Source organism: Chiloscyllium plagiosum, unplaced genomic scaffold (genome assembly GCF_037043375.1).
Source record: "Chiloscyllium plagiosum isolate Xiang-an unplaced genomic scaffold, Cpla_swu_hap1 HiC_scaffold_8, whole genome shotgun sequence".
NCBI classification, from domain to species: domain Eukaryota; kingdom Metazoa; phylum Chordata; class Chondrichthyes; order Orectolobiformes; family Hemiscylliidae; genus Chiloscyllium; species Chiloscyllium plagiosum.
In genome coordinates, this window is record NW_028270146.1 from 35,421,578 (window position 1) to 35,445,364 (window position 23,787).

At 40.0% G+C, this 23,787-nt stretch overlaps 1 protein-coding gene across 2 annotated transcripts in view; it reads left to right on the plus strand.

Annotated features, from left to right (window-relative positions):
- kcnh5b (potassium voltage-gated channel, subfamily H (eag-related), member 5b) overlaps positions 1 to 23,787 on the plus strand; it is a 319,253-nt gene that overhangs the window by 56,978 nt on the left and 238,488 nt on the right. For both annotated transcript variants that reach the window (XM_043697222.2, XM_043697223.2), the window contains exon 3: positions 15,179 to 15,285. In XM_043697222.2, coding sequence (XP_043553157.1) covers positions 15,179 to 15,285 — 107 coding nt within the window. The remainder of the gene's footprint in view (positions 1 to 15,178; positions 15,286 to 23,787) is intronic.

Consider the following 23,787-nt stretch of genomic DNA (forward strand, 5'->3'; position numbering starts at 1 on the left):
ACTCAATGTTGAGTTCTGATAGCTGTAAAGTGTTCATTGGAAAATTAAGTGTTATTTCTGCCAGCTTCCTTTGGCCTTCACTGACAAGCAAGCCTGTGATGGAACTATTAGTGTGGGAGCAAGAAGGTATACTGAGTTGACAAGCATCTAGAAGTTTAGGGTCATTCTTATAGACAAAGGAGACATTTTTTACAACATGGTCAATCTGCGTTTGATCTTGCCATTGTGAGCAGTGAATACAGTAAATTAGATTGAAAGAAGTATATGTAGATCATTCCTTCACCTATAAGGTGTTTTTGGGCCCAGGATAGTGAGGAAGGGAGAGGTGAAAAGGCAAGTGTCTGACTCTGTATACCATTAAAATGTTCATATTTGTGTGCAGACCTTTCATTGAAGAGTATTAAGGAGCAATAAGGTGACTCGGGGAATTTTATGGGTCCTGTTGTCGGTTATTTACAGAATCTCAGATATAACCTTGATTTCTGTTTGAAATCTAACAAGTGCCATGAGAAGCCATCTTAGCGCAGGAAGATGTGAATGACCAGCATTCAGTCCCTGTCACGTGACATTGGCTTATGACATCAGACCTTGTGTGGACAATGGAAATCCTGATTCTGTGGTAATATGATTGAAATTAACTTGAGATGGAAGTTACTTTGCGAACAGCCCAGTCTGGTCAGTCTGGGAGAAGATGAGATCTGAAGACAATAAGGAAGCCATCTATCCCTGAGAAATGGGTGGAGCCTGTCTCAAAATTTATCCTTGGGAGAAGATTGCATCATTTAAGCTGCAAAATTATAAATCTTCACTTCAGGGGCTCAACAACTTTGGCTGGGCAACCAGAAATTTCTTTTTGTTTGGGGTGAATCATCGTGAATGTGTCACCACCAATATTCAGAGCATTAAGAGGGAATCCTTCAGGCCTGCAATGTTTTACCTACCATCTTGTGAACTCGTGAGAATTATTTTCTTTTTCTTTTGTTCTTTGAGAGTAAACTTTAGATGTCATCATTTCTTGTGGTGTGTATTTGGTGTGGAAAAGCAATGGGCGTTTGTTGTGCTTGCATGTTGTGTGCTGTGAAACATAAGCATTTATCCTTTCATTTGGTTTAAGTGTAAAAGAAAGCCTGTCTTTCTGAAAAATCATAGCATGTAAGGGCTTAAAATACTTCTTCTCTAAAATATTATTAGGCTCAGCTGAGAAGTGAGAAAAGAAGGAAATTTTCTCATCCATGTGTAAAATCCATAACAATTTTAATGTCATTATGGGTTCAGAGGTTGATGCAAATTGAAAGCCCATTGTAAAGAAGCAGAGAGACAAGAACCAACACTCCAGAAGCCTGGCTAAATCCTAGGTTGGGTTTTGAGAACTTAGACTCAGATTTATATATCTAGAAATAAAAGATATTGGCATCAGTAAAGGTAGTCATAAAACTGTTGGATTGTTATAAGAACCAAATTGGTTCCCTAATTGGTTTAGGAGGTAAAAAAAACAACTATCCTTATCTATTCTGGCTTATAAGTGATTCAAAACTGCACTAACAAAAACAGAAATTGCTGGAGAAATTCAGCAGGTCTGGTGGCATCAGCTAACAGAAAGCAATGTTAAAATTTCAAGTTCAGTGACTTTTCTTCAGAACAAGACTGCACCACAGTGGATGAATCTTAATGTAGCCTAGCAAGTTTCAAACTTCCGAATAAGAAATAACAGTGACACCCTCATACTGTGAAACAATATAAATTATGAACTTTGGTCACATTGTAATTTGTACCAGACTGGGGAAGCAGCTTTCACACTGCATCAGCATTTATTGGGACACTGAAAATGCTCTTCAAGGTAAATGGAAAATGGGGTTAGGAAGATAAATGAATGCCACACACTCCTTCCTTCTTGCCCATGGTCCTGCTGAGGTTGTCTCTCTGAGTCTTGTTGCTAGCTGCTGAATGTTTCTCTCCTGCTGTCTGGTTGTTTCTGGCCACTCAGACTGCTGCTGCCTCCCACTAACCAGCTCTGCTTCCTAATCACTTCCCACAGACAGACAGCTGACTGGCAGCTTGCAGAGGAAGTCTGGGAATTAAAATATCTCATGCCTGAAAACAATCATTTTATATTGCTGCCCTCTCCTCCACATATTTTAAGACTGTTCGATGTTAAAATTGGCTCCTGTGTTAAACACACAAGAGGGCTTTGTATTCTGATTCTGTCAGTCATTCTTCCTCTCTCCATGCAGGACCACAGCATCAGCCTGACATTGTCATTTTTACAGAATCATACCTTACAGATAACACCCCAGACACCACTATTACCATCCCTGGATATGTCCTGTCCCACCGGCAGGACAGACACAGTACAGGTTGCGGCACGTTGGTACATAGTTGGGAGGGAGTTGCCCTGGGAGACCTTGACACCGACTCCAGACCCCATGAAGTCTCATGACTTTAGGTTAAACATGTGCAAGGAAACCTCTTACTGGGTACCATGTAGTGTCCTCCTTCGGCGAATGAATTAGTACCTCTCCATGTTGAACAACACTTGGAGGAAGCACTGAGGGGGGCAAGGGTGCAAAATGTACTCTGGGTGGGGGATTTCAATGTCCACCACCAAATGTGGCTCAGCGGAAGCATTACTAATCAAGCTGGTTGGGTCCTAAAGGATATAACTGCTAGAGTGGGTCTGCGATGGGTGGTGAAGGAACCAACAAGACGAAAAAACATACTTGACCTCAGATGCAGACGTATCTGTCTATGACAGTATAGTAAAAGTGACCGCCGCACTGTCCTTGTGGCGATGAAGTCCTGCCTTCACATCGTGAATTACCTCCATCGTGTTGTGTGGCACTATCACTGTGCTAAATGGGACAAACTTCTAACCGATACAGCAGCTCAAGACTGGGCATCCATGAAGTGCTGTGGGCTATCAACAGCAGCTGAACTGTATTCCAGCACAATCTATACTCTCATGGCCTGGCACATCCCCCACTCAACCATTGCCATCAAGTGTGGGGATGAACCCCGGTTCAATGGAGAGTGCAGGAGAGTATGCCAGGAGCAGCATCAGGCATACCTAAATATGAGGTGTCAACTTGGTGAAGCTACTGAACAGGGCTACTTGTGTGCCAAACGGCATAAACAGCTAGTGATAGACAGAGCTAAGCGATTCCATCACCAACGGAGCAGATCTAAGCTCTGCAGTCCTTTCACATCCGTTCATGAATGGTGGTGGACAATTGAACAACTCACTGGAGGAGGAGACTCCACAAATGTCCCCATCCTCAGTGATGGATCAGTGCAAAAGATAAGGCTGATGCATTCACAACAATTTTCAATCAGACGTGCTGAGTGGATGAAGAATCCTGAGCTCCTCCTGTGGTTCCCAGGATCACAGATACCAGTCTCCAGCCAATTCGATTCCACGCTATATCAAGAAACAGCTGGAGGCACTGGATGCTGCGAAGGCAATGGCCCTTGATAACATTCTGGCATTGGTACTGAGGACGTGTGCTCCACATCTTGCTCCTCCCCTAGCCAAGCTGTTCCAGTATAGTTACAACGCTAGCATCTACCCGACAATGTGGAAAATTGCCCAGATATGTCCTGAACACAAAAAGCAGGACAAATCAAACCCGGCCAATTACTGCCCAATCAGTCTACTCTCCATCATCAGTAAAGGGATGGAAGGTGTCATCAACAGTGCTATCAAGTGGCACCTGCTCAGCAATAACCTGCTCAGTGACACCAAATTTGAGTTTCGCCAAGGTCACTCGCTCCTGACCTCATTATAGTCTTGGTTCAAACATGGACAAAAGAGCTGAGTTCCAGAGGTGAGGTGAGAGTGATAGCCCTTGACATCAAGGCCGCATTTGACCAAGTATGACGTCAAGAAACCCTGCCAAAACTGGAATCAATGGGTATTGAGGGCAAACATCCACTGGTTAGAGTCATACCTGGCACAAAGGAAGATGGTTGTAGTTGTGCAGAGTCAGTCATCTCAGCTCCAGGCCATCTCTTCAGGAGTCCCTCAGGGTCGTGTTCCAGGCCCAACAATCTTCAGCTGTTCAATCAATGACCTTCCCCCTGTCATAAGGTAAAAAGTGAGGATGTTTGCACAGTGTCGCCAATGATTGCATAGTGTTCAGCACCATTCACAACTCCTCAGGTACTGAAGCAGTCTGTGCTGAAATTCAACAAGATCTGGACAATATCCAGGCTTGGACTGATAAGTGGCAAGTAACATTCGGACCACACAAATGTCAGACAGTAACCATCATCGATAAGAGACACTCAAACCACCACCGCTTGCCATTCAACAGTGTTGCCATCACTGAATCCCCCACTGTCAACATCCTTGGGGTTACCATTGACCAGAAACTCAGCTGGACTCACCACATAAACACAGTGACTACAAGAGCATGTCAGAGACTAGAGATACAGCAGTGAGTAACTCACCTCCTTACTCCTCAAAGCCTGTCCACCACCTACAAGGCACAAGTCAGGAGTGTGATGGAAACACCCTACTTGCCTGGGTGGGTGCATCTCCAACAACACTCAAGAAGCGTGACACTATCCAGGACAAAGCATCCCGCTTGATTAGCACCATATCAACAAACATTCAAACCCACTACCACTGGCACGCTCAATAGCAGCAGTGTGTACTATTTACAAGATACACTGCAGAAATTCACCAAAGATCCTCAGACAGCATCTTCCAAACCCACAACCACTTCCACCTAAAAGGACAAGGACTCAGGTACTTGGGAACACCACCACCTGCAAGTTCCTCCAAGCCACGCACCACTCTGACTTGGAAATATACCACCGTTCCTTCACAGTCGTTGGGTCAAAATCATGGAATTCCCTCCCTACCAGCATTGTGGGTCAACCTTCTTGGACCTGTTACATTGAACCTTGGATTAAGGATATGGAAGATAAATTATAGATACCTGAGCTAATTATAGAAGGCAGCTCACCACCACCTTCTCAAGGGCAAGTAAGGATGGGTTATCAATGCTGGCCAGCCAGTGACGCCCAAGTCCTACAAATGAATAAAAAATGAGAAGTCATTTGTCTTATTGTGTCTGTGGCAGTTCTTTAAAAATACAATCACTGCTCTTTCCCCATAGCAAAGAAGTATTTCCATTTCAAATATTTGTGCATTTTCAGTTTTGTTTCCAAGCAAAAGGGCCACTAAACTGATAGTATCTACAGCCATCCTTTGTGTTTGGTGAGGCTGTGCAGGCTAAACTAAGCTACGTCAATGCAGAACATATGATTAGGAGCAGACTGCAAACACTGGCCAATGAATCAAGACAAGACTTAAGATTCCTTTTGATGATCGCCCTATTGAACAGTTGCATTGCTGACTATAGAACTTTTTTGCTCTTGTTCTCAGTGGGATCATCATCCATGGGAGCTGATGACATATTGTTACTTAGAAACCATCTGTTGATATTACTTTGAGCTCCTCAAGGAACAATGATATCTCATTTGCAAACGATGAATGCATTGTGACAACTGTCGGCAAATTTCAAATAAAAACGGAAAATTCTTGAAATGCTCAGCATGTCAGGCAGCACCTGTGGAGAGAAGATGGTTAGGATTAATATTTCAAATATTTAACCAGATCTCTGAGTGTTCAGAGCTTTCTTTGTTTTAATTTAATTTAATTTTTTCCAGCGTTGCTTTTTGTCTGGTTGTTACTAGTGATTTAATTGGATGCCATACACTGCATTTTCATTCTTTTCCGTCATTGTTCATCAGTTGTCTGAATTGTTGATAATAAGAACATGAATTGCAGTTCATGAATACTGACATTTTGGTATATAGGTAAAGCTTTTTCTATAATTATGCTCATAATCTTAATGTGTTGACATGCTGAATTTTTCACCTTGTCACAGACACTGCACATTCAGACAGTTGAGTGCACCTCTGTTGTGGCAATTGATGGAATTCATTTCAGCAGGAAACAAAACAAATAGAGAAGAACAAGTAGGAAAGGGAAGCTCAGAAGACTGAAACAGGTAGAAGAGTTAGAGGATTATCAAAAAATCATGGAGCAGACTTGATGGGTTGAATGGAACAGAGAAATAAATAGACTTTTGAATTCATGGAAAATGGGATCTGTAATCTCTTTACATCTATATTACCATCCAGGAAAGTGTGAAGTGCCATGACTATAACATTCCTCACGTAAGCTTGCCACAGGGCATTGCAAGGGGGAGACTTGGAAGCCAAGAAGGTAGCAAAGGACTTGAGGGTCGGGGTGGGGTGGGGGGTGGGGGGGTGTGTTTGTTTGGGAAGAGATGAAGCTTGAGAGGGTTGAAAGGTGAAGCAATCTTGGAAATGTTAAAAAGGACATTGGCAGAATGCCTGAGAAAACATAGAAGTGATCTCTGGCAGGAGGGAAGTTAATCAACAGGTACTGTGGCACTGTTTTGGAGATCAGAACATAAAGATAAGGACTCTGAAATCATATGTAACTTTGTTTTGTGAATGAGAATACAGCAGAAAGCTTTTTAATCTTTCCTAACTAGGTGAGCACATTTGTTTATATTTAAACTTGTGAAAAACCAGTTTCACAAACACTGAACAATTGCTCTGTAACCTGTAGTTTGCAAATGCTGACAATATTAATAATGCATGTAAAATTGAACAAAGCTACAAAAAATAGGCCAATGTTATAATAACCTTTTCTTTTACAAAATGAATAAATTACATCTGTAACCGATGAAGTATTATAATTACTTGCAAAGAATAGATAATGATGGCTAATAATTTGAAATCACTGAAACAAATGGAATCACTTCCCTTTTCTATCTGATACATTCCTGAATAACACATTGTTGGTAGGCAAAGTTCTAATCACGTTAGAATTCACAAAGAAACAGCAGCAGAACAGTGACGGGAAAAATTGTTTGAACAGTTTAAATGTAAAAATATTTCCGAGGTGGACAATCATACTTAGCAAATGATTGTCGATGATGATGACGATGCAAAAAGATTCAAGCTAATAAAATCAGTGTGTTGGAATCTTGGTGCTACAGTATTTAATATTGTTTTAAAAAACATTAGGACGAAATAACTTGGTCTAATGGAAATGATTTACTGGTGATTTAGTTGGTTTCCATATATTTCATTTCAATATTTTTTACTTTATTGGTCATTGGTTCAACTAGAAATAAGAAAATGAAGTTACAATTTCTGTATATTGGTATTTCTCTATATGACTGAAACGTTGTCATAATTAAACTGGGATTTTGTCTGAGAAGCATTTCGTATATTTATGGTAGAATTGAAATAATTTACTCTCATTTCAATAGAACAATGTGACAGTATCTCCAAATGCTTACATCTTATTATGATTTTCTTTTTTTTATTGCTACTCCCTTAGGCTTAATAGCTTCAAGTCATTAATTTTGATTTCTGCAGATAATGTTTTTACTGCATTCTCTGGTCTGTGTAAATCATCTATTTCTCAGTTGTTTTATCATACAGTTATATCATTTACATAAACCCAGTAACATTCCAATGTGCTTTTCTCATTGATGGAATATTACAAATATTGCTTGACTTGCCTCAAGTTTTCTGGCACTGACTGTAATTGCAGACTTTCTGTTGGTAATGGTCTGTATAATGCAATCAGTTGGCATTTTCAGTTTTGTGAGCATAAATTGTTTTCTTTATCATATTTTGTAAATATGTCACTTAATGCAGTGTTGAAAGGAAATGAGTCGTGAAATCTCACAAAATGTTCCACTCTCTGGCAGAATTAACGTAATACATTTGCAATATCAGAAATTGCCACCAAACAGTAATCATCACCTCTATTGTTTATTTTGTCCTCATTTTTTGTCATTTAATTTTTCTTTTGCACCTCCTCTATGGTAGCTATAAAAGGAGAATTGTGTTACATTTTATACCTGTCACCCCATTTATTTGTAATTTACCAGCACCAATCAGGCACAGTATCCAGCCTGTTGATTGCTATCCTGTCAGGTGGATAGCAATAATTTAGATACACTGTACAGACATTTCCTCATATTAAGTGAGAATGATTAATGCTGTGACATTCACATTCCTTTTTCACTGTGTTATTTAAACTTTTTAAAAAGCAAATTCAAAGAAAAAAAATTGCCATCTTATTAACTAGTCTAGTTTGGGGAAAATGGAAGGTTTGAATTACTTTTGAAACAAATTAATGCTGAGATGTATTGGAGTACATTTTGGAATAGAATGCGCTATGAAGGATATCAATTGTGCTTAACTTCTGAGATAAGAACTCTAGGTATAGCTAACTGGTAAAAATAAAATAATACCTGTCTCCATAAAATAGGACAGAAGTATCCTAAATGCTTTTTTAAAAAAGGTACTGGAGTTATAATTTGCTTGCCCAATCCAGGAAAGTAGCAAAAGCTGACCAATAATTTCAAAAACTCTGCACAAATCAAATTACCATGAATACCAGTCTTCACCATTTTAAAACAAGAGTTCAGGGACAGTATGTTTCTGTCAGTGTGAAGGGCAAGGCTGGTAGGTGTAGGGAATGTTGGATGACTAAAGTAACTGAGGCTCTGGTTAAGAAACAGAAGGAGGCACATATCAGGTATATTCGGCTGGGATCGAGTGAATCCCCTGAGGAGAATAAGGGCAGTAGGAATATACTTAAGAGGGAAATCAGGAGGGTAAAAAGGGGACATGAGATAGCTTTGGCAAATCAAGTTAAGAAAAATCCAAGAGATTATATAATTACATTAAGAGCAAAGAAAAAATTAGGGAGAGAATAGGGCCCTTTGAAGATCAACATGGCTGTCTATGTGTGGAACCACAGGAGATGGGTGAGCTACTAAACAAATATTTTGTATCAGTATTTACTGTTGAGAAGGACATGGAAGCTAGGGAACTTGGGGAAATAAATAGTGATTCTTGAAAAGAGTTCATATGATAGAAGAGGAGGTGCTGGAGTCCTTAAAATGTATAAAGGTAGATAAATCCCAAGGACCTGATCAGGTGTTTCCCACATCTTTGTGCGATGCGAGGGAAAAGATTGCTGAGCCCCTTGCTGAGATATTTGTATCATCGACAACCATGGGTGAGGTGCTGGAAGATTGGAGGTTGGCTAATGCGGTGCCATTATTTTAAGAAAGGCTGTAAGGAAAAGCCAGAGAACAATAGACTGATGAGCCTTAAGTCAGTGGTGGATAAGTTGTTGGAGGGAGTTCTGAGGAACAAAATTTACATGCATTTGGAAAGGCAAGGACTGACTAGGGATAGTCAACATGGGTCAGTGGTGGGAAATCATGTCTCACTAACTTGAGTTTTTTAAAGAGGCGACAAAGAAGATTGAAGGCAGAGTGGTAGATGTTGACTATATGGACTTCAGTAAAGTGTTGAACAAGATTCCGCATGGTAGGCTTGTTAGTAAGTTTAGGTCACATGAGATCCAGGGAGAGCTAGCAAATTGGCTACAAAATTGGCTTGCAGGTGGGAGACAGAAGGTGGTCTCAGACTGGAGACCTATGACCAGCAGTGTGCCGCAACGATCGGTGCAGGTCCACTGCTTTTCATCATTTATATTAATTATTTGTATATGAATGTAAGAGGTATGGTTAGTAAGTTTGTAGATGACATCAAATCAGTGTGTAGTGGACATTATCTCAGAGTACAATGGGACTTTGATCAGATGGGCCAATGGGACAAGGAGTGGCAGACGTTTAATTTGGATAAATGTGGGCTGTTGCATTTTGGCAAGGCCAACCAGGGCAGGGCATACACGGTTAATGGTAGAGCCCTGGGGAATATTGCTAAACAAAGAGATCTAGGCCTACAGGTGCACAGTGCCTTGAAAGTGATGTCAAAGGTAGACAGGGTGGTGAAGAAGATGTTTAGCAAGGTTGCCTTCATTGATCAGAACATTGAGTATAGGAGTTGGGATGTCATGTTGCAGCTGTACAGGACATTGGTGAGGCCACTTTTAGAGTATTGCATACAATTCTGGTCACCCTTCTATAGGAGAGATGTTGTTAAACGTGAGATGGTGCAGAAAGAATTTGCAAGCATGTTGCTGGTACTGGAGGGTTTGAGTTATAGGGAGAGGCTGGGGCTTTTCTCCCTGGAATGTCAGAGGCTAAGAGGAGACTTCATCGAAGTTTATATAATCATGAGGGACATGAATAGGGTGAATAGTCAATGTCTTTTCCCCAGTGTAGGGGAATCCAAAATTAGGGGGCACAGGTTGAAGGTGAGAAGGGAAAGATTTAAAAGGGACCTAAGGGGCAACTTTTTCATGCAGAGTGCTGGTACAATTACAATGTTTAAAAGGCATCTGGATGGATAGTGAATAGAAAAGGTTTAAAGGGATATTGGCTAAATGCTGGCAAATGGGACAAGGTCAGATTGGGAAGTCTGTTTCTGGACTGTATGATTCTATGACTCTAAATGATTACTTTGAAACTACTGTGGGAAATGCTCTTCTTTCAAATGAAGCTGCAATTCTGTCCAACATTTGTTCATTGATATAGACAGAAACAAAAGCAAGTATGCAAAGGTTGATAAGGTGTATAATTGTGATTTTGCAAGACTCCACTGGCAAAAAGACATCTACTAGTGCAGTTTGAAAGTCGAGTTTTAGACATTACATAGCATGCTTAATTTTCTGATCCATGATTTTGGGTGAAGTAAAGGTCTAGCACTCCTGCCAAGATGAACCCCATTTCCATTGGTAAATTATTGAAATTGAGACCCATAATGAATTGTTCTAGTTCAATTAAGACAAAACTCTCTACATGCACATTAGTCATTGCACAGCAGAGAAATTAATTTGGATTATTTTGAAGTGTCCCCTAAATTCCAGATATTTATTGCATTCAATGGTGTGTGTGTGTGTGTGTGTGTGTGTACCTATTTGCATAGATTTAAAAGCTTCACTTAAAAGTTAATTTGGACTGACTTGTTCTTGATACTGAGCTATATAGTCTAAAATCTGGCACTATTTCCATTCTTTTGAATTCAAACTTTATTGTGGTTCCAGGCCAGGCACTTTTAAAATATTTTAAGAAGGTAGCCTAGACTCTAACTTTTTCTTATTTATAGGCAGATGAGAAGTGGGTGTGCCAGGTGTGACGTAGCTAGTCAAACCACTCAGCTTTAAGCAAAACAGAGTTTATTTAAACACTACAGTTGAAACATAAACAAAGGAAAGCGGAATTTAGATCAAAACTTACCTGTTGGAAAACGTAACCAACCCGATGCAGCAACTATTACTAATTAACTGTTCCAATACAGTAACATATCATAACCATACCACTGGGCAAAAAAGCATAAATACAAACACAGATTCTTATGGCTGAAGGGAACAACATGCAGAGAGATATTTCAGAGAAATCCTTTACTGAAGCTTGCAATACTTCTGGATTCCAACATCTTGTGACTGCTACAGCCAAAACCAAAACTAGAAAAAATCTGAACTGGGGGAACTGGCCAATCCCCTTCCATGATTAAAGTCCCTGGATGCTTCGGCATCTCTGCCTTTACGATTTCTTTTAAAAAAAAGGACAAAATAACCTTTTAAAAGTGACAGCATCATCACACAATAGAGGCATAAACCAATGTAGATTGTAGGAAAGCGAAATCAATGCTCTGTACAACTTTCGTGGCTTAACTACCTGAGCAGAAGCAGAAAAACCATTGTATCTTAGAACTACACGCATTCTGTTATTTCAAAGATTTATACACTTAGTTTGCCATTTGTCTAGGACTAACAAACCTTTGCTCACATATATGACAAACCTCAGAGACTGCATTCATTTGGTCATGAATCTTTTCTTGTTTCTACAGTTCCCAAATGTTTACTGAAAATGCTGCATTCATCATGTGCACCGTGCTGTTAAATCTTTTGCTCCCTTCAATGGAACATTTGCAGGAAAAAAAAGTCTTAAAGATGTGTAGCAGCCACTTGAGAGTTGTATATTCAATATTCTGATTTTTTACCAAACAGCTTTCAAAACTGCTCTTTTTCCATGTGTGAAGAGTCTTATCTGATCATTGCAAGGAGTGGGTGATGGACTTCAGTGCAGTTCTTTGATGCTCAATTCAGAATACCTTGAACATGGTTTATTTCGGAGCCAGACTATTGGATATGTATGGCGGCACAAACATACATTTCATGTGAGTGTTGATGTGGCTTCAGAGCCAGCAGATCAAAAGCAAACTTGATTTTCTCATTTCAGCAGTTACAAAACTGCTGTGAGCAGTGTAGACTATTCCATATTGCCTTCATAGACCTCGGCAAGGCCTTCAACAGCAATAGAGATGGAGTCCTAGACTCTTGCCATCATTTTTTCTTTCCATCAGGATATGTGTATTTATGTTAGATTCAGTCAAGTATGTCATCAAAGGCTTTTAACGTCAGCAATAGAGTTCAGCAGGACTGGTGCTCTCTCTTGGCATATTTTTCTGTACACTGCTATTGTATGCCTTCTGCAACTGAAACAAAGGTGTGTAGCTGCAGGCCGGAGCTGATGCCAAGTTTTTCAACTTGTAAAAGTTTAGGCTAACAACAAAGTCTTTACTGACTTGACAACCTGTACTGAAGCTGACTGACAGCAGCTTATAGCCCTGATCATCAGCATCTGAAAGACCAAAGTTATGGGGCTAGGATGTATAGATTCTACCTTCCATCAATGTTGATACCCTCCCTCTGAAGGATCGACAATTACCAGCAATTTGTCCCTTGAAGCAAAACAACCAAAATTTCTAAGCACTGTGTTTATTAGGCTTATGTTCTCTGCACCCTCCTTAGAGCAGCGAGGCTTGGACAACTTCTGTCAGCCAAGAAAAGCAGCGGAACAACGTCCAACTCTACTGCCTGTCCTGAATTTTATGATCTCCTGGCAAAAGAGAGCTTTGACAAAGGGTCAGTTAGACTCGAAATGTCAGCTCTTTTCTCTCCTTACAGATGTTGCCAGACCTGCTAAGATTTTCCAGCATTTTCTCTTTTGGTGGCAAAAGAGAGTGCTGGGCATGGAAGGCCACCAGTGTGCAGGGATCCATGGCATTTCTGCGCAGGTATTAGCTAGGCCATGTGAGCCAAATTGATGATGGTCACATCCCCAAAGACATTCTGTATGGCGGGCTTTACCCAGCTCACCCCCAACTGTTTTACAAGGATGTCTGCAAGCTAGACCTCAAATTGTCTGGGTCGGGAATGCCTGAAAGCAAAGGACAAAAAATAAAAGACCTGATGCTAGAAATTGAGAACCCGTTGGAAGGAGGAAATTTCAGTTACCTTGGGTCAATGCAATTCACCTGTACTGACTATGGAAGGGATTGGCACTCTTGAATTGGCCCAAGCAGCCACAACAAACCAAGTTCAAAGCAAAGTGATAGATTCAACCCTAGATAGAGATCATCTCCCAAGATAGCTGGATGCAACTGCAAATGATATCCAGATTGTTCTCCTTTTTCCAGATGGGAATCCTATTCTTTTTATCATGAATACTTGTCAATAATGATTTAACATTCCAAGAAAAAAGACATTTAGAATATTAGAAGTAGTTGTAAAGTCTAGGTAATCTATCTATTTATCATAAAATGAAATGAGCTTTTAAATTTGAATGTTGTTACTTGTCATCATTCATTACTCTTAGTAGCTGAGTCTCGTGTCAAATTCAATAGAGCACATGGTCCAGTACCATCATTCTATCTAGAGGCCCTGAAATGCTGCAGAAGCCAAATCCTTTCTTGTTTCAATGTGTCCTGCTAAATGCAGGAGCCACAGGAAGTGGCTTTATGATTCAGTGTTTTATGATTTTTGTGCTGTATGTGATGACCTTTGCAGAGCTCAGGACCTTTGAATCTCCAACTGAACTTCATCAGTAAGGGGATGAACAATAAGTCTGAATGGCTGACTGTGTATAACACACACACTGGCATCAAAATGTACAGCAGCCTGAAGCTCTTATTTCACAATTTGTTTTGTTTCGAATAGACATTTTTAAACAAAACCTGTAGGGTCACATTTGTAAATATATTCTGATTTTCTTCTATTGTTATTACATAAGCTCTGACTAAATTACAAATGTTTCATTCATTTCTGCCTTTCTGTAATGTCCTGGCTTTTTCCAGCTGCAGCTCTGGGATTTCTCTCATCCTCCTTGCAACCAGTTCCATCTTTAAGTTTCCAACTTTATCTTAAGCAGCACACCTCGGAGTACTCTACTCCAATGTGTGGCTGTAGTGTCCTGAAGTAATTGTGTTTCCTCGGACTTGTTGCCCTGTGATGAGTGACTTTTGCTCGTCGCATGAGTAGCACCACTGAGCTGAAGTGGCTCTTAGGCTAACCTTGGAGGAGACTGGGAAATTCCTGATGAAGGGCTTTTGCCCGAAACGTTGATTTTCCTGCTCCTCGGATGCTGCCTGAACTGCTGTGCTTTTCCAGCACCACTCTAATCTAGAAACTGGTTTCCAGCATCTGCAGTCCTTGTTTTTGCCCTGGGAAATTTGCATGACTATTGAGTTCCAATGAGCACAATAGCCCAAATGCTCATTGTGAACACAAATGCGGATGGTTGCCAATGATAATGGGGCAGCATAATGGCTCAGTGGTTAGCATTGCTGCCTTACAGCACCAGGGATCTGTCTGTGTGGAGTTTGCACATTCTTCCCATGTTAGCATGAGTTTCCTCCAGGTGCTCCAGTTTCCTCCCACAGTCCAAAGATGTGTCCGTTATGTGGATTGGCCATGCTAAATTGCCCATAGTGTTCAGGGTTGTGCAGGCTAGGTGGATTAATCATGGGAAATGCAGGATTGCGGGAATAGAGTGGAGGGTGGATCTGGGCGGGATGGTCTTTGGAGAGTCAGTGTGGACTCGATGGGCAGAATGGCCTGCTTACACACTGTAGGGATTCTATAATCATCATATAACAGTTCTGCAATGCACACTTACGACCATATTACATATAGCATGAGCAGGTAAGGTGCATAAAATATTCCCGTAATGATTTACATATAAATATCTTTATTGAATAAATCTGTAAGATACTTACACGATGATGCAACTGTTTCTAAATGTCATTTTCCCTCCTGTTTCCTGTTGATTACAATTCTAAGATTAGAGCACATCATCAACAAAAGCAGGAATAGGTGAAAATCTAAATCATGCTCTTTTCCTCTTTCTCTGTGCAGTTTTATGTATGGTGACCTGACAGATAAGAAGACCATTGAGAAGGTCAGACAGACGTTTGACAACTATGAATCAAACTGCTTTGAAGTTCTTCTGTATAAAAAGAACAGTAAGTAATTGCAATACAATTAAAAATTCAAATAATTTGTGATTTTCCTTGGAATAAATTGAAAGTATTAGCGTTTAAAATATTTTTTAAAGTAGTTCCTTTTTTTGCATTCTCTAGTTACTGAATTGTGCATTTTCTAATGTATCAGTTGCTTTAGACTATATTTGTTATTGTGACATTGCAATCAGAATGGCTGTTTTTAATTTATTAAAAGCCATTTGTTTCTTGCTGAGATTTAATTCCAATCCAATCTGCATTTTCATGGATCCATTTGAATAAGTGAGATACCCTCATCATTCCTTTCAGCAGCGTTTCATAAATGACTTATTGCATAAACCCTGCTGAGCAAATCCCCAGCAAGTCTTTTGGTTCATCTATGTTTTCCCATCTAGGTGCCTACCATTGCCAAGGAAGACCCTGCACCTAACCACCCTCAGTTTCATTAAAATGTAGAATATGCATTAGTTGAAGATGTATAAATACTATTGAATGTAGTGTATTCTGTTAAAAAGACCCTCCTTAAAAAAAACTTCATCATTTATAAAGTGGATGAGATACCAAAGTTTGAACCACATCATCTTGGCTTTGTGTTTGTATGCTTGACGTTAATTTTACTATTTGGTTGTTCAGCCTGTTTGTTTTACTGCAGTACCACGAATGGCTCTCCTTATGGATAATTTCAGAAATATTTTTGAATGGTCCATCATGAAAATGCTTTTAAAATCAGAAGTATATAATGGCTTTGTATCTTTAAAAAGTAACATTTTAGTTAAAGAGCAATGATCAAAATATGAGCGAGATATTTTGATCTGTATCACAATGTGGAAAATGCATCCATAACACTGCATCCCATAGATATGGAATGCAGACTCTGCAACATCGTTGTTAACAATCTTATCTGTAAAATGCACTAGCACGATACAACAAATAATATTGCCATTGTAAGCGCTAGTCTGTCTTGTTTTGAAGTTGAGTAATGTATTGGATGGTAACAATGCCTGTTCTATTTTAGACTTGCAGTGATATTCTTAAACCTGCTGTATTTATTCTTAGTAAGTTATTTGGGTCAGATTATATCTATGTTGAAGATTTATTATAAAACCTCCTTCAATAGTCTTTTATGATTTTTTTTGTCAAAGTACACAAAATGTAACTCATCAGTACAGTAAGATACAAAACACAATGACACACATGCAAGATAATGAAATACAATGATAATTAGGAACTCTATTATCAGTGATCTTATGATAATGTCAGAACAAGTTGTAACCACTTCCTGAGTATGTTGGGTCTCACAAATGTCTGTTCCCCCTTACCTTTTCTAGTTAAACATTATGTTTGATAAAGCCTGTTAATATTTACTTAGCTGAGTGCAAACCTGATTGTACTGTAACACAACCTAAACTTTATCATAATAAAACCCGAAAGAATTGTGAATGCTGTAAATCAGAAACAAAAAACAGAAATTGCTGGAAAATCTCAGCAGGACTGGCAGCATCTGTGGAGAGAAAGCAGAGTTAATGTTTCGGGTCAAGTGGCCCTTCCTCAGATGAATAAAATCTTTTGGGCATTTTGATTACTCATTCAAAGCTATCTCATTAATCCATGGGCATCACATCACTCCATGTCCTTCATACATGTTCTCAATAAAGCATCCAGTATCATATTCTCTTTTCCAGACATATGAACAATTTTCAAACTGTATGATTGGAGAATTAAACTCCACCTAACTAATTGTAATTTCTTCTCCCAATATTTGTCTCGGAAAATCGAAGGATTGTGTGTCAATACAGTTTACTCCGTGTTTTGATTTTACATCAGCAGCAATGATATAGAACTATCACAATGCTCAATGTCTTCTTTTCCACTATAGGATATTATGGCTAATATGTGGTCAGTTTCTTTGTAAAATAACTGATAGGTCCTTTGATCCCAGTCCCACCTACTTGCATTAAAACAGTTCCCAAACTAATCTCACAGGCATCAATGATAGTTTGAGTGTCTTATGATAAATTGGTGCTGTAAAACTGGTGTGGTTATCAGCATGGCTTTCATATTGTCAAAGTCACTTTGATGCTCTTGTGTCTATTCAAATTTTCTGCCTTCAAGAAATTTGTTAAAGGTTCAATGACAGTGTTGAGGTTCACGACAAATAGTCAGCAAAATGTACAATTTCATGTTTTCTTCAAGGGAAAATCCAAAATAGCCCATACCTTCACTTCTCTGGGTGCCATTTAGGTTTGTCCCACACTGTGGCCTAAATATGTCACCTGCACATTGGCAAATTCCCAGTCTGATTTATAACCAAATTGGCTTTTTGTGGTTGATCATTTAAATAGTGTATATGTTCTTCGTAAATTGGTTAAAACAATCAAGTTGTCAATGTAAACAACACAATTACGACAACGTATTTTCATTCGTTAATCATTAAAATGTTGATGGTGCATTTTCATTCCAAACAACATGACTTTGAATCGTTAAAGTCCGTCTGGTATTATAAAAGCCCATATTTATTTGGCTTTGTCAGTAACCAGAACTGGCCAAAATTTCTTTAGAAAGTCAATTTTATGACAAATCATGCCTGTCCAATTCATTGTAGTCTTCCAGTGTTGAAATAGAGTAGGAGTCTGCTTTTATTACCATGTTGACTTTATGATAATACAATCTGTGTGACCTATCTAGTTTCAGCACCATCATGATAGGTGAGCTCATGTTACCATTACTCAGTTCATTAATGTCATTGTCCATCATTAGCTTAATGTCTTCCCTCACTAGAACTGATCTCTCTGGACTGAGTCTGAAGGGAGGTTGGTTTTTAGGTAACATCATGTTCATCCTGACTTATTCTCATAATTGACATATCTTCCAGTGATAGCCATTTTAAGTCACTTTAATAGCTTTCTAGAAGATAATACCTGATGTTTTCTAACTTTTAAAGTACCTTCATGTTTTTCAATTGATTGTTGGATGGGCAAATTTGAATTTTCAATTTCTGATTCATTTCCAGATAGCTCTGATTTTCAGTTTCATTCCCTACTTCTTTCATGACTACGTGTTCATGTTCCATGAATATTATCCCTTTATAATGCCTTTTCAACATATTAACTTGACACACTTGCTGATTGATTCTTTCTCCTGTCTGGAGTACTCACCACATAATTCACAACATTGAGGCTAGAAGACCTGTTGGCAAAATGCCACACAGGAGGCTGCTAAATAAGGTCAGAGCCCATGGCGTGAGGGACAAAGGACAAGGTACTGGGATGAATAGAGGATTGGCTGACTGGCAAAGGCAGAGAGTGGGTATAAAGGGGTCTTTTTCAGGAAGGTAGCCAGTGACTAGTGGAGTTTCGCAGGGGCCAGTGTTGGTCTATAACTACTCATGTTATACATTAATAATCTGGATGAAGGAGCTGAGAGCATTGTTGCTCAGATTGAGATGACACAAAGATGGGTGGGGTGGCGGGGGGTGGAGGTAGTGTTGAGAAAGTGGGGATACTGCAAAAGGACTTGGATAGGCTAGGAGAGTGGGCAAAGAAGTCACAGATGGAATACAATTTGGAAAATTGAGGTTTTGCAGTTTGATAGGAGGAATAGAGATGTAGACTGTTTTCTAAATAGGTAAACGGTTCAGAAATCTGAAGTGCAACAAGACTAAGGAGTCCTAGTTCAGGATTCTCCAAAGTTAACATACAGGTTCAATTGGCAGTAAGGAAGGCAAATGCAGTGTTAGCAAAGACTAGAATACAAGAGCAGACATGTACTGAGGCTGTACAAAACTTTGGTCAGACCGCATTTGGAATATTGTGAGCACTTTGGGCCCAATATCTAATGAAGGAGGGTGCCCGGAGGAAGTTCACAAGAATAATGGCAAGAATTCAGGGATTGTCATATGGGGAGCGTTTGAGGACTTATGGTCTATACTCCAAGGAGGTTAGAAGGATGTGGGGGGGGGGGTGTCTCATTGAAACTTATAGAATATTGAGGGGCCTGGATAGAGTGGTCTTGGAGAGATGTTTTAAGCAGTAGGAGAGACTAGGACCCGAGGACACAAGCTTCAGAGTGAAAGAGTGACTCTTTAGAACTGAGTTGAGGATGAATTTCTTTAGCCAGAAGGTTGTGAATCTATGGAAATCATTGCCACAGAATCCCTGGGAGGTCAAGTCATTGTATGTAAGACAGAGATAGCTATGTTCTTGTTTTAATAAAAACTGGATAGAACTGCAGGTGCTGGAAATCAGAAACAAAAACAGAAATTGTTGGAAAAACTCAGCAGATCTGACAGCATCTATGGAGACAAAGCAGAGTTAATGTTTCGGGTCCAGTGACCTTTCTTCAGAACTGTTCTAAAATTGAGAAACAGTTCTTCAGGCAAAATACAGTAGAAATTTAGAACTCTTGTTCCACAAATGATATTTGATGCTAGATTAATTGTAATACTAAATTTGGTGTTGATAGATTGTTATTCATCAAAGGTGGGATATGGGACAAAGAGTGATATAGGTTGCAGATTAGCCTTGAGGAGTTGATTGGCTTTTACCTGTTCTTGTGTTTGTGTCTCCTTTTAGGTATGTTTTAGTACTGGCCTAAAACAGCTTGCGCATGTAGTCAGTACTTTATTCCAGTTGTTGAGTACACATTGGTGGAGATTGATCTGTGAAAACTCTACCTAGTCGTATCAGATCTGAACCAATGAACTTTATAGAATCGCTAGAAGCCATGTAATTATGTGTGCAAAAAAAAAAATTGATCTTTTGCTATCTTTTGCAGCTTAAGTGCTCCTCTTGGCTGCATAAAAATGCCACAAGTATCTGGTGGCTCACTCATCCCTTTCCACGAACCAACTTGTGGACTGCCACAGCACCATGCTGTTCCGCAGTGCCCCACTCCCTCAATGACAATCTGCTTCAGGACACCTGATTGATACTGGAAGCTGCTGGTCTCATTCGGATGAGACCTGAGTCAAATGGAACTGTAAGAAATCAGCTGATTTATTTGTTGGGACATACATCCAATCTCTCCGGAAGAATCTTCTGAGGTTAAAAACAAACTGCCTTAATTGCCAAAACCCTCAGATAATTGATAATTATAAGAGAAACAGAAATAGAAACAAAAATTGTCTTTCACCTTTTCCATTTCTAGTCATGTAGCTCCAAACACTTGATTCTGGCTTGATTGATGAGAGAGCAGATGCAGACTTCATTGCTTCCGGTGCTAAAGCTACTCCATGGCTTGCTCAGTGTGGGTACTCTTCCATCGAGCCAGATGGTTCTGTTTCAAACCAGTGAGCTTGAACCAAGGAATTGTCCAACCACTGTGCTAATGTTGTGGAAATAATGGAGCTTTTCCTAAATTCGACAAAATGTATGGGAGGACCAGATGAGGAGCTTTGCAGGCAGTGAGAATCTCGATAAGATGTAAGATTTGAAACATTTGAGTGACTATTTATGAAGTTGAGAACTGAGCGAATTGAGAAATGGTCTCTGAATTTCAGTGGACCTTGACAAGTGCAGTGTTGGTGTAAGTCTACCTGCAACACAGCAGAAATTGGGCCAGAAACCAGGTAACAAATTGCAGTACCTGCTTCAAGTTCATGGCAGGGCCTTTTTGGGGTGAAACTTCCATTGATACCAAAATAGCCTCTGAAGTTGGAATGGTGTGGACATTGCCAGGCTGGCTCACATGAGAAGCAAGAATTACCACACAATCTGCCATGCAAGTAGGACTTGTGTGGGGTCTTTCAAGCCTTTGTCTCAGCCTGGACTCCGCTCCCCCCAACAAAAAATATTGTAGCACCTGTGGAGCACAATTGCCTCACTTTAGAATAAAGTTGATGAGCAAATCAGAACCTAGCCTTCCACTGGTGTTCTGGGTATAAAATATACATCTACCCAGTGTGAGGTTACATACCTTTTGCTCTGTAGGTTGCATGTGATATGGTGGTACAGCCACTTTCCAATTTTCTGCTAATTAAGAACACCTTTCCAAATTCACATATTCTAGTGAGTGCATCATACACTGATAGAAGATCTCTGGATTTTCGAGCCCTTGTTTGTCAAAGTGTGAAATGCTTTCTTCTGCAATTAATATGTCCAAGTGGCATTGTGTTACAATTCACTCAGAAAGTCAATGTGACTAAGGCAACATGAACTTTTACATGCATATCGTAGTTTGGCAGCAGCAATAGTGATGGTAGGGACTCCAACAGCTTTCCCATTACAGAAATCTCTCTTGCTGTCAGTGCCTGCCAGTGGTTGGAAGGACTTGTAAATTGATACTCAACGTGTTTGGTTAAGGTATGAACACACCTTTCTGAACTATCAAGTCCTGGGGTGGGACTTAAATCTAGAGTTTTCTGGCCAGGAAGCAGGGATACTATTAATTATACACAAGACCTCTTTAGAAGTAGACCACATAAGTGCACATATTTAATTAATTACCGTGACTCAAAAATACCTTGGGGTGCTATCATGAGCAGATCAGGAAGTTGCTATGACTGCATCAGGAATAAAGAGAGAAACAAGGGACTCAAAATGCAGTGCAAACATTTAATAATCATCTGAAATTACACTACTTTAAATAATTTCTGCACCACGTTTAAAAGTTTACATTGTTACATTTGAGAGCTGTACACTTTGAAAAGAAAATGGACAGACTAAACCACAGTTAATGTACCTCTAGCATTTTCTCTTCCTTGCACCACATCATTAACTCTTATTGCCCAGTATTCTATTTTTGCTGTTTGTGATGTTGTCCACAGGAGTAGAAACAGCTTCCATCAGTGTGCTGAGGTCATTCTGTTCTGTACCATTTCCTCTTTTTTGGACCCGACAATCACTCTATGCTTTCAGACTGCCTGACTCTCTGGCATCAAGTTGTGGCTTATTTATAACTTTCTCCAGTTTCATATCAGGCAAACTGAGACCACTGGTCACAGCTCCAATTATGAATGCTGTTTCCACCTAGTGAAACCTTCTTTTGACCTCTCCTTTCCCTTCAAAGCCTGATCCCTTCGGCTTCAATTCCTGGCACTGGCCACTCACACTACAGGAGAACATGTAAAATCTTTGCAACCTGCACCATGCAATACCCAGTCCGATTGTCCATTACTGTCTTTGGTGGCCTGCACTATTTATCTAGCAGATTAAATTTGAACTCCCCCACTCCATGTTTGATTCACTGCAGAGTATTAGCCCACCCTGTACCTGCAATTTCCAATAACCTGATGTTTCCTGAAGCTTTTGATTCTGTGGTTTTGACCTTTGTGTTGTCCCTGTCATTGGCTCACGACATGTAACAATGTAAACTTTTAAATGTTGACAATGGTGCAGAAAAACAGAAAATTATTAAAGCCTTAAGCTGCCCTAGCCTAGCCTCCTCTCCATAAAACCCATCACCACACCTTGTATTTCTCCTTGTTTAAAACTCTTCTCAAAATTGATTTTTTGCAGCAGATTTTTCAGTCATTCTGCAGATCTGTTGAGAAAGAGCCTGGGAGAACAACCAAGTGGGTAGCTTTTTCAATGAAAGTGCACAGACACAATGGAATAAATTGCTTCCTTCTGTGCTAAATAGTCCTCCTAAACTGTGACTACATAGCTTGCTATTCTGTTCCCTATTTCCCATTGTGAAGCAATTTGGAACTTTTCTTCTTACCTGAATGGCATTATATAAATCTTATTTTCTGCTTTTGTTCAGCACATCCATATTTATCTTTTGGAGTGGCTTGGTAGTGATATTCAGAAAATTGGAGACCCCAAAATAGAATTAAGGGTGTGATAGAGAGGAACCTTGATTATCTGAATATCAGTTATGCGAATTTCGGATTTTCCAAAGAAGATCTCAAGGTCCCAATAAAAGCATTACATCAGAGAGGTGTTTCCAACACTGATCGCATCTTTTGTTTACAATGATTAAAACTGAATTCAGCTTACTGAAATGCTGCCGAGAACAGTCCTGGACATTGATGGGAGCCCAGTCACCGTCTTCAAATGACAGACCTCTCGCCCTTTTTCTCTGTCCCCACACTTTCTTTGGAGTTCTACCCTAGACTCCCACTTCCCCAGATAATCTCTCCAACATTGTCCTGTACAGGGCAGAGTGGGAACTTGTCAAAAAGTTGCAGTATAAGGTGTGTGTGTGTTTGTGTGTGTGTGCGTGCATGCGCGCTATTTTGAGACTCGCCCCCCCCCCCCCCCCCCCCAAAGACAGCAACAGTCTTGCTGTTGGTGTCCAGTCCAGCTTCCCCCGTTGGGGATTGGGAGTTTTTGGAATGTGGTTGGGGTTGGTGGGGGCAGATGGGGTTGGGGGGGTGGATGGGGACAGATGGGGATGTGGGGATAGGGGCAGATGGAGGAGTGGAGGCTCGCACGTAGTGTTGCTGCCTAGTCTCCTGAACAGGGAGTGGACATGCTAAGTGCTCGCTGTGTCAATCCCATTGAACTAATGGGGAGTGCACGGGAGGCTTCAGCAATGCTGCAGGTCCCTTACACACAAGTATGA